The sequence below is a fragment of the Pimephales promelas genome, chromosome 20, assembly GCF_988280905.1.
Source record: "Pimephales promelas chromosome 20, fPimPro1.hap1.1, whole genome shotgun sequence".
Taxonomy (NCBI): Eukaryota; Metazoa; Chordata; class Actinopteri; order Cypriniformes; family Leuciscidae; genus Pimephales; species Pimephales promelas.
In genome coordinates this window covers 16,976,049-16,988,578 of record NC_142788.1, presented here as the reverse complement: position 1 = coordinate 16,988,578, position 12,530 = coordinate 16,976,049, and the positions used below count along the sequence as shown (strand labels likewise).

General features: G+C 38.1%; 1 protein-coding gene across 2 annotated transcripts in view; it reads left to right on the top strand.

Moving 5' to 3' along the window:
* klhdc8b (kelch domain containing 8B) overlaps positions 1–12,530 on the top strand; it is a 105,893-nt gene that overhangs the window by 70,690 nt on the left and 22,673 nt on the right. For both annotated transcript variants that reach the window (XM_039652883.2, XM_039652882.2), the window contains one exon: positions 7,333–7,557. In XM_039652883.2, the coding sequence (XP_039508817.2) occupies positions 7,333–7,557 (225 nt within the window). The remainder of the gene's footprint in view (positions 1–7,332; positions 7,558–12,530) is intronic.

Genomic DNA, 12,530 nt, shown 5'->3' with positions numbered 1-12,530 from the left:
AACGTTTTTACTGTCAATTTTGATCAATGAAATGCATCCTTGTCGAGTAAAAGTCATTGACACCAAACTCCGTAACGGAAGTGTACATACAACATACATTGCTCTATTAACAGACGGTGTAGGCTTGCCAATAATAAATATAGATCTTATTTTCCGTGTCAGACTGTGTCACAATATTCTCTAGGAGCAGCAGATGTGGTAACAACACCTGGTAATTGTTCATGCCGTGCCAGGGCTGATAAGAACTGTGGAGTGGAGTCATTTCTCAGTAGGGGAAGGGAAATCTGCACTTCAATATGCTGCAGGGATCTGTCGCTTTACAGCAGAACTGTTCACTCCTTACATTGGTGTTGGAAATCACAAAGGAGCATTAAATGGAAAGCCTCACTGCTGATAAAATCAGCCTGTCTTTTAAAAGTTACTGCCAACAGTGGCCTGTTTTTCGCTGAGTGAAAGACACAGACCCCATGTGGCCAGAAATCACAAATACTGAATTGAGCTCTCTTTCACGTCTTCTTGCGCTTGAACAGACATAATTTTGTCAAAAGGCCATAATTGGCAAATATCCTTCTCGTAAACACAGGTCTTAAGTGAACTCTTAAAGTGCCAGTAGCCTAAAGTAGCCTAGAGAGACTAGTAGCCTACTTTATGTCTTAAGTGAACTCTTAAAGTGACAGTAGCCTAGAGAGACTAGTAGCCTACTTTATGTCTTAAGTGAACTCTTAAAGTGACAGTAGCCTAAAGTAGCCTAATAAAATTTTTAACTTTAATAAGGAAGTTTCAATGCTGATAAAAAAAAATGATTTATGCCCAGAAAATTTTCTCTTTTTTTGTTTCTGACAATGAGCATTGCTAATTAGTTGTGTTTTAGCACAGGCAATATCGCGTTCTGTCAGCAGAATACCAGCAAAAGCGCCATTGTTCAGCTGTAAACAAGTCGAACACACTTAGAAGAAAAGGTTCTATATAGAACTTTAAAAGGTTCTATCAGCGCTACGTATTTGGAACCCCTAAAAGGTTCTATACACTCTTAAAAAAAGGTTTCTCTGGGTTCTATATAGAACCCTGGGGTTCCGTACTTGGCCAATAGAACCTTTTACCAAAAAAAAAAAATGATTCTATAGACGAATCCGGCGAAACTACCGGAAGTAAGCGGGGCGCCATTACTGAGCTGTTGCTGGATAGCGTTGCGCCATTGCCTCCTATTGTTTTAGTTGCAACTTACGTCCACTGGAATAAACAGCCCGCGATTTACGACTGTCACTAACGTTACAACGTTACCCCTTGTATAATGTCGAGTGGGTAAACAGTTTCCGTTATAAATTGTTTCAATGGTGGCAGTAAAATTTAAATTTTGAAGAGAAAACACTGTGAATACCCCGGGTGGACTGCCCGTCTGGTGCCGTACGGTTTACAGATTTCCTGGGCGAGTACAAGACGTGGACATTCGCGTATAATAACAATTATTTAATGACATGAGTAAAAAAAATATAATAAATATGTGATATAGTGATCAGCAAAATCTCCTCTCTTGCTTTTTTTTCTATTCAATTAACATGCTATGGTCATTAAATGGCTTTCCTGAGCTAAATGTAACGTTATGTGACATAATTGTTTTCCTGCTGTTATATTGACCTCTTTCCATGGTTTAAAAACACTAATTGGTCGATATTATGTATACTTTCTAGCTGTAACGTTACCTTACCCTTGCCTGTTGCAATGTGAAAATGAGATAAATAATGGACACAAATGAAAAACATGAATTAGTTTATTTGATTTCATTCATTTATTTATTTATTGTTGCCAAATGGACAGATCTTTTTATAGTTTCCTCGTTAGCAAACGTTAGCCTAGCTAGCTTGCCAAGCTATTTTCATAAATAACGTTAATCTGTAAGATCGTTTGTACCTTCATCTGTGACTGGAGGCCACTGCAGTCACAGCCCTGCTGAAAAATCCAGCTAAAACCAGCCTAGGCTGGTTGGCTGGTCTTAGCTGGTTTAAGCTGGAAGTAGCTGGTTTTAGTTGGTCACCCAGCCTGGCTTAGCTGGTCAAGCTGGTCTCCCAGCCTGACTTAGCTGGTTAAGCTGGTCTCCCAGCCTGGCTACCAACTTGACCAGCTAAGACCAGCCTGACCAGCTGAAAAAGTGTTCAAAACCCCTCTAAAACCAGCCTGATAAACCAACTAACCAGGCTGGGAGACCAGCCAAAACCAGCCAACCAGCCTTGGCTGGTTTTAGCTGGATTTTTCAGCAGGGAGATCAAACCAACAAGTCATTCTGCCTGGCTGTAGCTGTCATCGAGGGTGAGTTCGCGTTATCACCGAGGTTTATTTACATACCGGTGCATATGTCTATAATATGCCTGTGTAACAGCTCAGTAATGGCGTCGCTACAAGATGGCAGCCTACACAGAACGCTCGTCGGATTCGTCTATATTTGGAGTTCCATATATGATGCGGGGGATGGAACCATTTCTGGTTCAAAATAGAACCATTTCTTTCAAGAGTGAACATTCAACTGTGTTTTTAACTTCTATTTACAGCCCAAAAACTGAATATTAATGTGATGAATTCTGTAGAGATTGCTTGAATGTAGATGAAGAAGAATATGTTCATTTGTGTCTCCTCCTGAAGATCACCACCTATTTGCCTCTGGGATAGATAAATAAATGGATTTAGAAATAACTTAATCTTGCTTTAATGGTTTTGGGGACTTTTATTACCAATAGAGTAAAAACTAAATTAATTTTTCTTAATTAAAGAGTTTGCTCGTTTAAACTATTTATTTTTGCATAAAATAAAATCTAACTGTATTTCTTCTTTCTGCAAAGATTAATTTCATTTGAGTTGGATGTATGCAACTCCTTTACAACCCCTCCAAAATTGTACCTATTATGAAATGATTCGGAATTGAGATATAATGTGTGAAGCAAGTGAAATGTGGAGGAATAAGGATATTTTCCCTCTGGACTCATGATTCATTTCACTGTGACACAGTTTTCTCTTGATGGTTATAGGCTTAAACTTATTGATTTGACATCACAGGGAATAATTCATTCAGAGTCTCTTTGTATGCAACCTTTGCTTTTGCTTATATCCCTCCTTGCAGTCTTTAACTTTCTTTCTTTCTATTCACTTGCGCTCAAAGAGCCACTCGCCTTTGTATTGCTTGTAATGCTTTGGATACAGTTTGATACTTAGAAAAAGTTTTGCATTGAAGCTCTCTTGGTGACAGCAGTAAAGTTAAGAAACTTAATTCTGTTATTTGTCGGATTGCTGGACCACAAATAGAGCCGCTGCAGAATCACATTAAGGCCAAGAATGAGGAATAAGCCTGTATCATAGAATGCTCATTTACTTTTGATTTACTTTTAGATGCGCCCCGCGAGGTCTATCACTGAACGCAGACACTCGATCACACGTCACCCAGATGCACCACGCTATCTCCCCAAAATAAAATCCCTACTGTGCGTGCTAATATCGTTACCTCTGGTGCAGGCAGGAGAGCGACGTGACCCCATTTGTAACTTAAAGCTGTATTCCACTGGTGTTGTTTTCATCAAGCTGAATGAAAGGAACCTTTCGCTAGAAGACTGTGACCTAACGGCTCAGCACATGCCATTCGATTTGCTGAATAGCACGATTCTATGGGCTTTTCTCTCGTTTTCTGTGCTGATTTTGAAAGAAATTTAACACAATAAATATGTAAGGATGACACAATACATGTGAAAGTGAATGGAACTGAAAACACTACTGTTATTTTTAGCTGTAGCATAATCAAATGATCTTCTTTATGTACAGATTCTCTGATTGATTTCCATTACACTAGATTAGATGTTAAAACTTAATGCTGATTTGTACTCGGCGTTCGCCAAGATAAACACAAACTAAGACGTAGCTTTACAGTAAGCTATGTTACTCCATTCATTTATGCTTCTTTCCATATGGTGATTTGAATCTCCTTCTGTCCGGCGTTACCGGCTTCAGTGTACTTGGTGCGTCAGCACACACAACGGCTGCAACTACAGTATGGTCTCCCCAGTGGATCAGCGCAACAACCGTCTGGATTGAGCCAAGTAGGGGACATCCCTAGGGTCTTCAAGTGGGCACCTACCGTCCTCAGTGTTTCGTCCCACGGCACCTCAAGAGGGCTCGACAGTCACTCTGGCGTCCCAGAGTCACCCCCCTCCGTCCCCCATTCAACTCAGCCCAGCTTACTGACCTTTACATCCATCCCTCTGCTGAGATTGCTCCTTCCTCGTAGTTCACATGTGTCCTAACCACAATCTCACAATCTCGCCGCAACCCAACCATACGCGCCAATCCGTTTGACTAAGGCTGTCGAGCCTTACTTTGGTAACATAAACATTTTGGCTACCCACAGTCTTTGTTAAAGTAGGGTATGGCATACTGCTGTGCTTACCACAAAATGCAATATCTGCCCAAACACCAACCCTTATTCACGCAATATACACAGGAACGTAATAACTGTAATTCAAACTATACAAAGAAACCAATACTCTTGGAGTTTTTCAAGAATTCTACGAAACCGTAGCGTTGCGGCCTGTACACAGCCAGCCAGAATTTTTCAGTCTCAACCACAGCCAGATGCTGCTCGTCTCTGCTGCTTCAGATACGTTTTTTACTGTGCGACGCAACTCTTGGCCACTGAATCCGACGTCTCTGAGGAACCGGGTTGTGGAGTGTGCCACAAATCCTCAACAACCCACTTCCATTGGATAAACCTGGACTCTCCATCCTCGCTGTTCTGCTTCAGTGCCAGCTGAGCATACCGCAGTTTCTTCCTCTCATATGCCTCATCTACCACGTCCTCCTATGGCACTGTTAACTCCATCAGTTGAACTTTGACATTTCCGAGCAGAGCAGCCTAAAAATGTAATCAGCCTAAAAAAATGTACCTTTAAAACAACAAACACCTATACTCAGTCTAGGCTAAAATAAGACATAATGATTGGCTCTGGTCCCCCCACAAACTCTGCCTATGGTCTGGGCCAATAGCAGCCACACTTCAATCAGCTCAATATCTCACCCATACACGTCTCTGTTGAATCTGCTTGTGTGTTTGCCCTCTTCTCCTCAGCTAATTGTTCACAATTCCGACCACAGAGGCTTTAATGATTGAAAGCGGAAGGCTGACATAGCTGAAAGAAGTTAATTAGAGGTGTCCAGGAAGGTCAAGAGAACAAGTCCTCTTAAATGGACTGCTATAACCTCACTGCTTTGAGACACACTGCCCTGTTTCTCTCTCACTCTGCCTTGCATTTCCATTTTCTGCTCTCCATCTCTTCTCTCTTCCACATTGTTTGTCAGACAGGTTCTTTCTCTCCTCCCTTTGTTTTCTCTTGTGTGTGTGTTTTTCCCTGGCTCTCTGTTGTGTCCCAGAGGGCTCTCGGTAATGCCAAAGCTGGGAGGAGAACAGTCACATTGTGAATGCATAGACGAGGAAAGAGAACGTGTGAGAGGGGAAGAATAAAAAGGGGGAACAAAGGCATACCTTGAAACGTGACAGTTTTTGATGCCTTCTGAGCTCTCACATACATATACAATGATACACACCCTAGAGTTTGTACGCTTTACATTATTCTTCAGAGAGGTTTATGTATGTTGCACTGTACTATGTGTTGTATAGATCAGTCGCAACTGATTTTGTTTCAGGGCCCTGATTAAACAAGTAGAACCCAAACTGTTTATTGTAGAAAAGTAATAGAAATCTTTTTAAAATCACTGAAATCAACATTTTAATGTGTTAGTGTTTGGCAGTGTTGACAAATGTGGCCTCTTGAATTTGTATGGGTTCATCTTCTCAACCAGTAATGTTTTTTAATGCAGTATGGTTGTGGTAAAAAAAAAAAAGATTTTTGTTTCATCTTGTGTAGTTTTGTTCAGGGTTTTTAAAAATGAGGATATGTCCCACCACATGTCCATGTTGGCATCTGTCTAATTTGGCTGCTTTTACCAAGTGACAGAAAACCCTTATTCTTGACCTTTAAAGTCAACAACAAAAACACAAGAGAAAAGTTTTTGTTGTCCATACAATGGATGTCAGTGGTAACCAAAACTGTCTAGTTATCAATAATTTTCACAATATCCTACAGTAGATGCCATATTTTATTTTGTTTGACTCAGATGTCAAATGAAAAATTATTGTCAGATGAAATAGAAAGGACCAGTATGTATGTATGTATGTATTTTAATTCATCTAGTGTGTCGTATTTTAAAATCCTATGTGATGCTATATTTCTGAGAATTTCCAAATTGTTTTGTCCACCAAATATGTGACCATATTTTCAGTGCTTGTCGGCTGAATGATTTGTACCCAGCAACGGTGTGAGATGAACTTCCATCCATCACAACCTCATTTTTATTCTCATCACATTAACTATGCTGTCTGCTGTGACTAATGTGTGCTACTGTAACTACATTCTCACAGAGATCAAACTTACAGATTCATTGTTATCACTGAGTAGAGCTAATTGTTTTATCGTTTTTCTGCAGTCTAAAAATCCCATAACAAGCATATTCTACATACAAATACATAAAACACACCACGTTCACATGACCTCAAGAGAAATAAGAGCATTTGATGAAATTGAAAAATGGTTTGAACATCACTTTTGATGAAAATGTGATAAACAATTGTTCTATTTTTCCCTTCTGTGATTGTTTTATTGTAGTTGAGCTTTTCTTGTCTAATTCTAGCAATGATAAGATCATGGGGTTTGTTTTGGTTTGTGTCTGCCAAATGCATTAATGTAACAAAACAAAACCATTAGCTGATAATAGTGATGTGTCCTACGGAATATGGCTTTCTATTTCTTCATTACTTGCATGTGCATATGTTACTGACTCCTTAGGATGATCGTTTGTGTTGCAGTGAGAAGCGGCGCGCTCCTTCTTCTTATTTGTAAACGGGGGACAACTGACAGTCGTGACCTAAATATGAATTTCATTTACAATAATAAATCCTAAAATTCGTCATTAACTTACTTTTCGTGCAATTAATCATTTGCGCACTCAATCTCCGAGGATCTCCCATTCTTTGATTCTCTCATTTTGGTTTAACAGGTTAACGATTTCTTCCGTTCAGAATAATAAGGAATGCTTTTATGTAATGTAATTGAGTAAAAAGTATGATATTATGGTTTGGAATGTAGTGAAATAAAAGTAATTGGTAATCGCACACACACTGGCTCCCAGCAGGGACAGATGTGACACAAGTCCTATCAGAGAGATCCCACCTCCTGCCACACACATACACACATATGCTCCCCCTTAATCCTCCAACCCTCTTCTTACTTTCCCCTTTGACAGGTGGGCGTCAAGGCAAGCTGCCAGTGACCGCATTCGAGGCCTTTGACCTTGAGACGAAGAGTTGGACGCGGTACCCGTGCATCCCTAGCCGCAGAGCGTTCTCCTCATGCGCTGCCAGCGACAGGGCGTTTTTCAGCCTGGGCGGCCTCCAGCAGCCAGGACCCCACAACTTTTACTCCAGACCTCACTTTGTCTCCACTGTAGAAGAATTTGATAGTGAACAAGGTGAGTAATATCTTTTCTTGAGTTTTGAACATGAATATTGGTATGTCAGCTCATTAGTACAGTATGTCAAGACATTTTAAACAGTTGGAGTGATAAATATAACTAATAGCTGTACTGTAAAAATATGTTTTTTGAAGCCAATCTTTGCCAAGGGCCATATATTTTTTCTCTTATTCTTACCAAGACATAAAACAGTAAAATTATTGCAATTTTAAGTAACTGTTTTAAATTTTAATATATTTAATAATGTTATTTATTCCTGTGACATCAAAGCTGAATTTTCAGCATCATTACTCCAGTTTTCAGTGTCACATGATCCCTCAGAAATCATTCTAATATGATGATTTGATGTCCAAGAAACATTTCGTATTACTATAATTGTTTCGTATTACTATAAACAGTGCTGCTTAATGTTTTTGAGGAAATCATGATACATTTTTTAGCATCCTTTGATAAATAGAAATTTTAAAGATATCACGCAATATTGTAGCAAGTGAAATCTATGAATATACATATGGCTTTTTATTCCACAGCATCTTTCATTACAATCAATATTAATTTTTTTATGAAATCATGAAACATCGAAGTGATGTTTAAAGCAGTCTTGACAACATTTTGGTGTCTTTTGCTTGGTTTTCCTCTCTTCTTTTTTACTCTGTTTCTGTGGTTGAACCCTTTGACAGTTGGGCTTCAATCTCTTCAGCCTCACTATGTGACAGGAAGGAGAAAGATTGATGTGTTGTTGTGTTCACTGTACATACAGCATCGGAGGGATGAACATTTATTTGTTTCTTACTCTCTCTCTCTCTCTCTCTCTGCACAACAGGGTTCACTGGTATAACAACTTGCTTTCTTGGCGAATACCTCCTTTTTTTAGTCCAATTTCTTGTTTTGGGGAAATCAACAGGGAACAACTGAATATTTATTTACCTTCCTCTTTGCACAGGAAGTATTATTCAGTGATTATGCACAGAATCCAGCAATATCAGCTTAAGATTACGCTGACTGGCCAAAACACTGTATTAAGAGAGCTAATGAGTCATTTAAATGTACTGTTGCCCAGCATTAAAATGGATAGTTCACCAAAAAATAAAAATTCTGAGAGCTTGCTCACTCCTTCATAGGCTGCTTAGTATCCTGCCGGTCCAGAAAAGTTTGTAAAAACATTGTTAAAATATTCCAAGTGATGAACGGAGGTCTTACAGGGTTGGAACAATATGAGGGCGAGTAAATACCATATAATAACATCCTGCGGTGGATAAAAAATGTAAGCTGATCTTCAAGACAGTAATTTGTAGGAAGGATCTGATATAAAACTGAGTAAAAACAGCATATTTTCAACTCACACAGATTTAATATTCACATTGAACTAACATTTTAAACAAATTCACTAACATTGTTATTCTCATAGTGGGACCATGCTTTTTAATTACTATTTATTTAGAAATATTTTAATATTTTATTTATTAGTCAGTTTTTTTTTTTCATTTTAAAAAGATCATTTCATAATTTAAAAATAAATAACAATAAATACATTTTTATTGGAAAAAATACAAATTTTCACTAGTGCTCTCAAAATTATGGTCCCCACTGTATATGTTCCTTTGTGTTGGTTTTCTCCCAGTGTTCTCCAGCCTAGTTGGCTTTTAATTAAACTATAATTCTCTGTTTTGTTTGAACAAATTTTCCCCATCCCAGGAGAACCACTCAAGGGGTTTTTAATTGCTCATCTTCAAATAAATAGTCAAACCCCAACGCACCACCGGCCCTTATCACAAAGATACGTGTTATTTTCTCTTTCATCTTCTGTCGCTTTTCCTTCTTATTCCCTTTGCGTTTGTCAATTTGAATGTGTGTACGTGTTTTTTAGACTCTTGGACGTGCTCCAACACAGAATGAAGTCTGATCTGTCCTCTTGATATAAGGGTCATTCTCACCGACCTCTATATATTAAACCTCTGCTATACCAATGTCTCTATCTATTACACTCAGCCAAAGGGACAAATAGAGAAGGACAGAAGGGACAAAAATCAATATGAAAGTAAAAAGGTTCCTTGATGTTTAAACACCAAACCACCTGTTTGGATACGTGCTTTTTAGATAAAAAAGAAAAAAAAAACAAGAGATGGAAGTGTCAATTAAAAATAAATTCTTGTTTATTTGGTGACGGAAAGCGTGAGATAAGATGTGCAGGGGTGACACGAATGGGACTGGTTGTAACCTGCTTAATTTTACCTTTTAATCAGAGCCATTTGCATTTAAATGCTGCTGTTGCGTGCTCTGATTCTGTTTGCTGTAAGTGTGTGAAAGAAAGACTGTGTGTGTGTGTGTGTGTGTGTGAGTGCGGCGCTCAGGGCTATAGATGAGTGTGTACGGTTAATGGAGGCTAGCTCGAGTCCTTCTTGTATAAGTGGCAATCACTAATTCCATTATTACTTTACCTATTACTGTAGAGGCCGTAGAGAAATGCTGCCCAGTGTAATTACCAGCCCACGTTTACAGGCCATATCCTCAATTACACATTACTGCTCCCTAATCGCCCCATTCAGCACACATAGGACCACATGTGTATTTATGAGTCGCCCTGCATTACAATGCAAATTGTGTTTTGTGTTCTATCGCAGCCTTGATGTCACTGTAGTCTAGAAGTTTTATTTGTATTGGATAAAATGAAGTCAACTGGTCATTATCACAAAATAACATGAGAAGAAAGAGGCTGATACGAGAGTCTTGATACTAGCACAGCTAATCCGTTTCCTTGAACTGCAGTCAATTGTAGAGTTTAGTGGTAATTTTCTAAAAAAAAAAAATTTGATTGCAGGATGCCGTCACTGGTTAATCAGAATTAAGTATTACAGAGCGCTGTGAAATAAGGATTGTTAGTCATTGGAGCTCGCTGGGCCAAATTCATTAAAATAGTCTGTGGTATTTAAATGAAGTGATTACATTTCTTTTCAATACAAACATGCCTATTTTTTATGTAAAGTAGGCTAATTATTGATTGATCCTTATTTACAGAAATCCTGGTTCAATTTCTGTGGAGCTATTAATGTCCACAGGAAGCATGTCAAACTGAATTGTATAAAGACTTTGTTGATTGATGTTTTCTATTGATCATGGCAGCAGCTAATCGGATTCATTAGGTTTTCAAATGATGCAGAAAACTGAGCAGACATACGTCTAGATGTACAATGGATGCTATTTTTTAGCATGTTAAACAGTACCTTATTTGCATTGACTGGGTGCTAAAACAATGCAGGCATAGTAAACGCTATCAAGGAACGCAATCATTTGGATAGCGCCGTTATTAGTGCTATTTTAGGATTGTTTCTTTACTGTCATAGTGTCTGGTTTGTGTTCCCCGAGTGTCCACTAGAGGGTTTTTTTCCCTTCCTGTCACCATTCAGTCTGGATTTCCCATAATCCTTTGTTTGTTCCCATCACTCATGATTGCACTTAGCGGTTCCCTATCACATTGTTAGTGTCTGTGTATAAAAACCTCCGTTTTAGTTAATGTCACGGAGTCATTGTTGCATGTCACGCAATTCTTCTGAGATCTGTTACAAGTCGGTTTTCGTTTTGTTTCTTGTTTTTGGACTGCTTTGTATGATTTTGACCCTTGCCTGGCTAACTACGATTTGGATTGCCCTTAAATAAACTACTGCTATTGGATTCTGTCGTCCTGTGTGTGTATCGTGACATTTGCCATTTATAGTATTTATTCTATATGTTAAGTTTTTAGTTTTAATTGAAGTTTTAGGCCTTGTGTTATGTGTTTTTGTCATTCAATGTATATAAAAAAGAATAATAATTGTTGGTTAAACTTAAAGTAAACCTGATTGCCTTAAAATTTTGTTCATTGAGTTCATTCAAAGAAGGAGATTGGAACTCAAAATATTATGTTCTCTGAACCATATTAATTTTCTAAGTTGTTTTTACAATGTTGTTTCAGCTTTATTTCAACTAAAAAATATATTTGTAATAGTTTTAGTTAATAATAACAACACTGATTATTCTCATCACTGCAGAATGAGAAACAACAGTTTAACATCTGATCTGGTGACGTGATTCTGATCACAAACATTTCGCCTGACAATTTTGTCTTTCCTTTAGCCTGTAGCAGATCTGTTCAGTAATGAGTTAAAGTATGGTTTCTCTTGGTTGTCTACGGTGGAACTTCAGTGCAGGTCTGACAGGAATCTTTCCCTCAAGCATCCTCAGAACAGCGCCACATAAAAGACCAAGCAGAAGCTTGTTAGAGAGGAATCATTAGTATGAGCGAGCGTCCTCTGTCTGCCTGTTACTCAGCTCTCCTGTGCACCAGGGAGAACCTTTCTTTTGAATCAGTTCATTATAATCACTTTAGTATATTGTTCAGCATTGAATTCCTTCCCTTTAAACCTAAACTTCCCCGAGCATGCATTCTTAATCTCTTCCCCTTATCACATTCAAAAATTAAACATTAACATAATTCAATTTAGGAAGCTTTTCCATGCAATTAAATAACTAAGCCTTCACAGCAAAAATAAATAATTTGATTGGGTTTGGTCTTGTAGTCTTTTTGTTCACATGAATTTAGTTATGCCTACTAAATGCAGGGAAAATGAGAAGGGCTGAGTGGGATTTGAACTCTGATGTACTGTATGCACTGCCTGCGCTCCTCTCATGAATCTATCTACTCAAACACATTTTTAATACATTTCTACAGTTCTTGGATTTTTAACAAAGATTTGTTACTGCTGTTTTTTTATGGCAAAGAATATGTATATAATAATGTATGTCAATGTGGACAGTGCTCAAAGTGCTGTTTTTTTTATTTTTATTTTTTTATTTTTTTTAAATACAGTGCTTGTTTGTACATGATTGGTGGTTTAGATCATATTTCTTGGCCAGCAAAAGTGATATGCACTTGATTTAATACTAATTCATACTCTGACTTTGAGTTTACGTTGATTAATTGTAACAAAATGTTA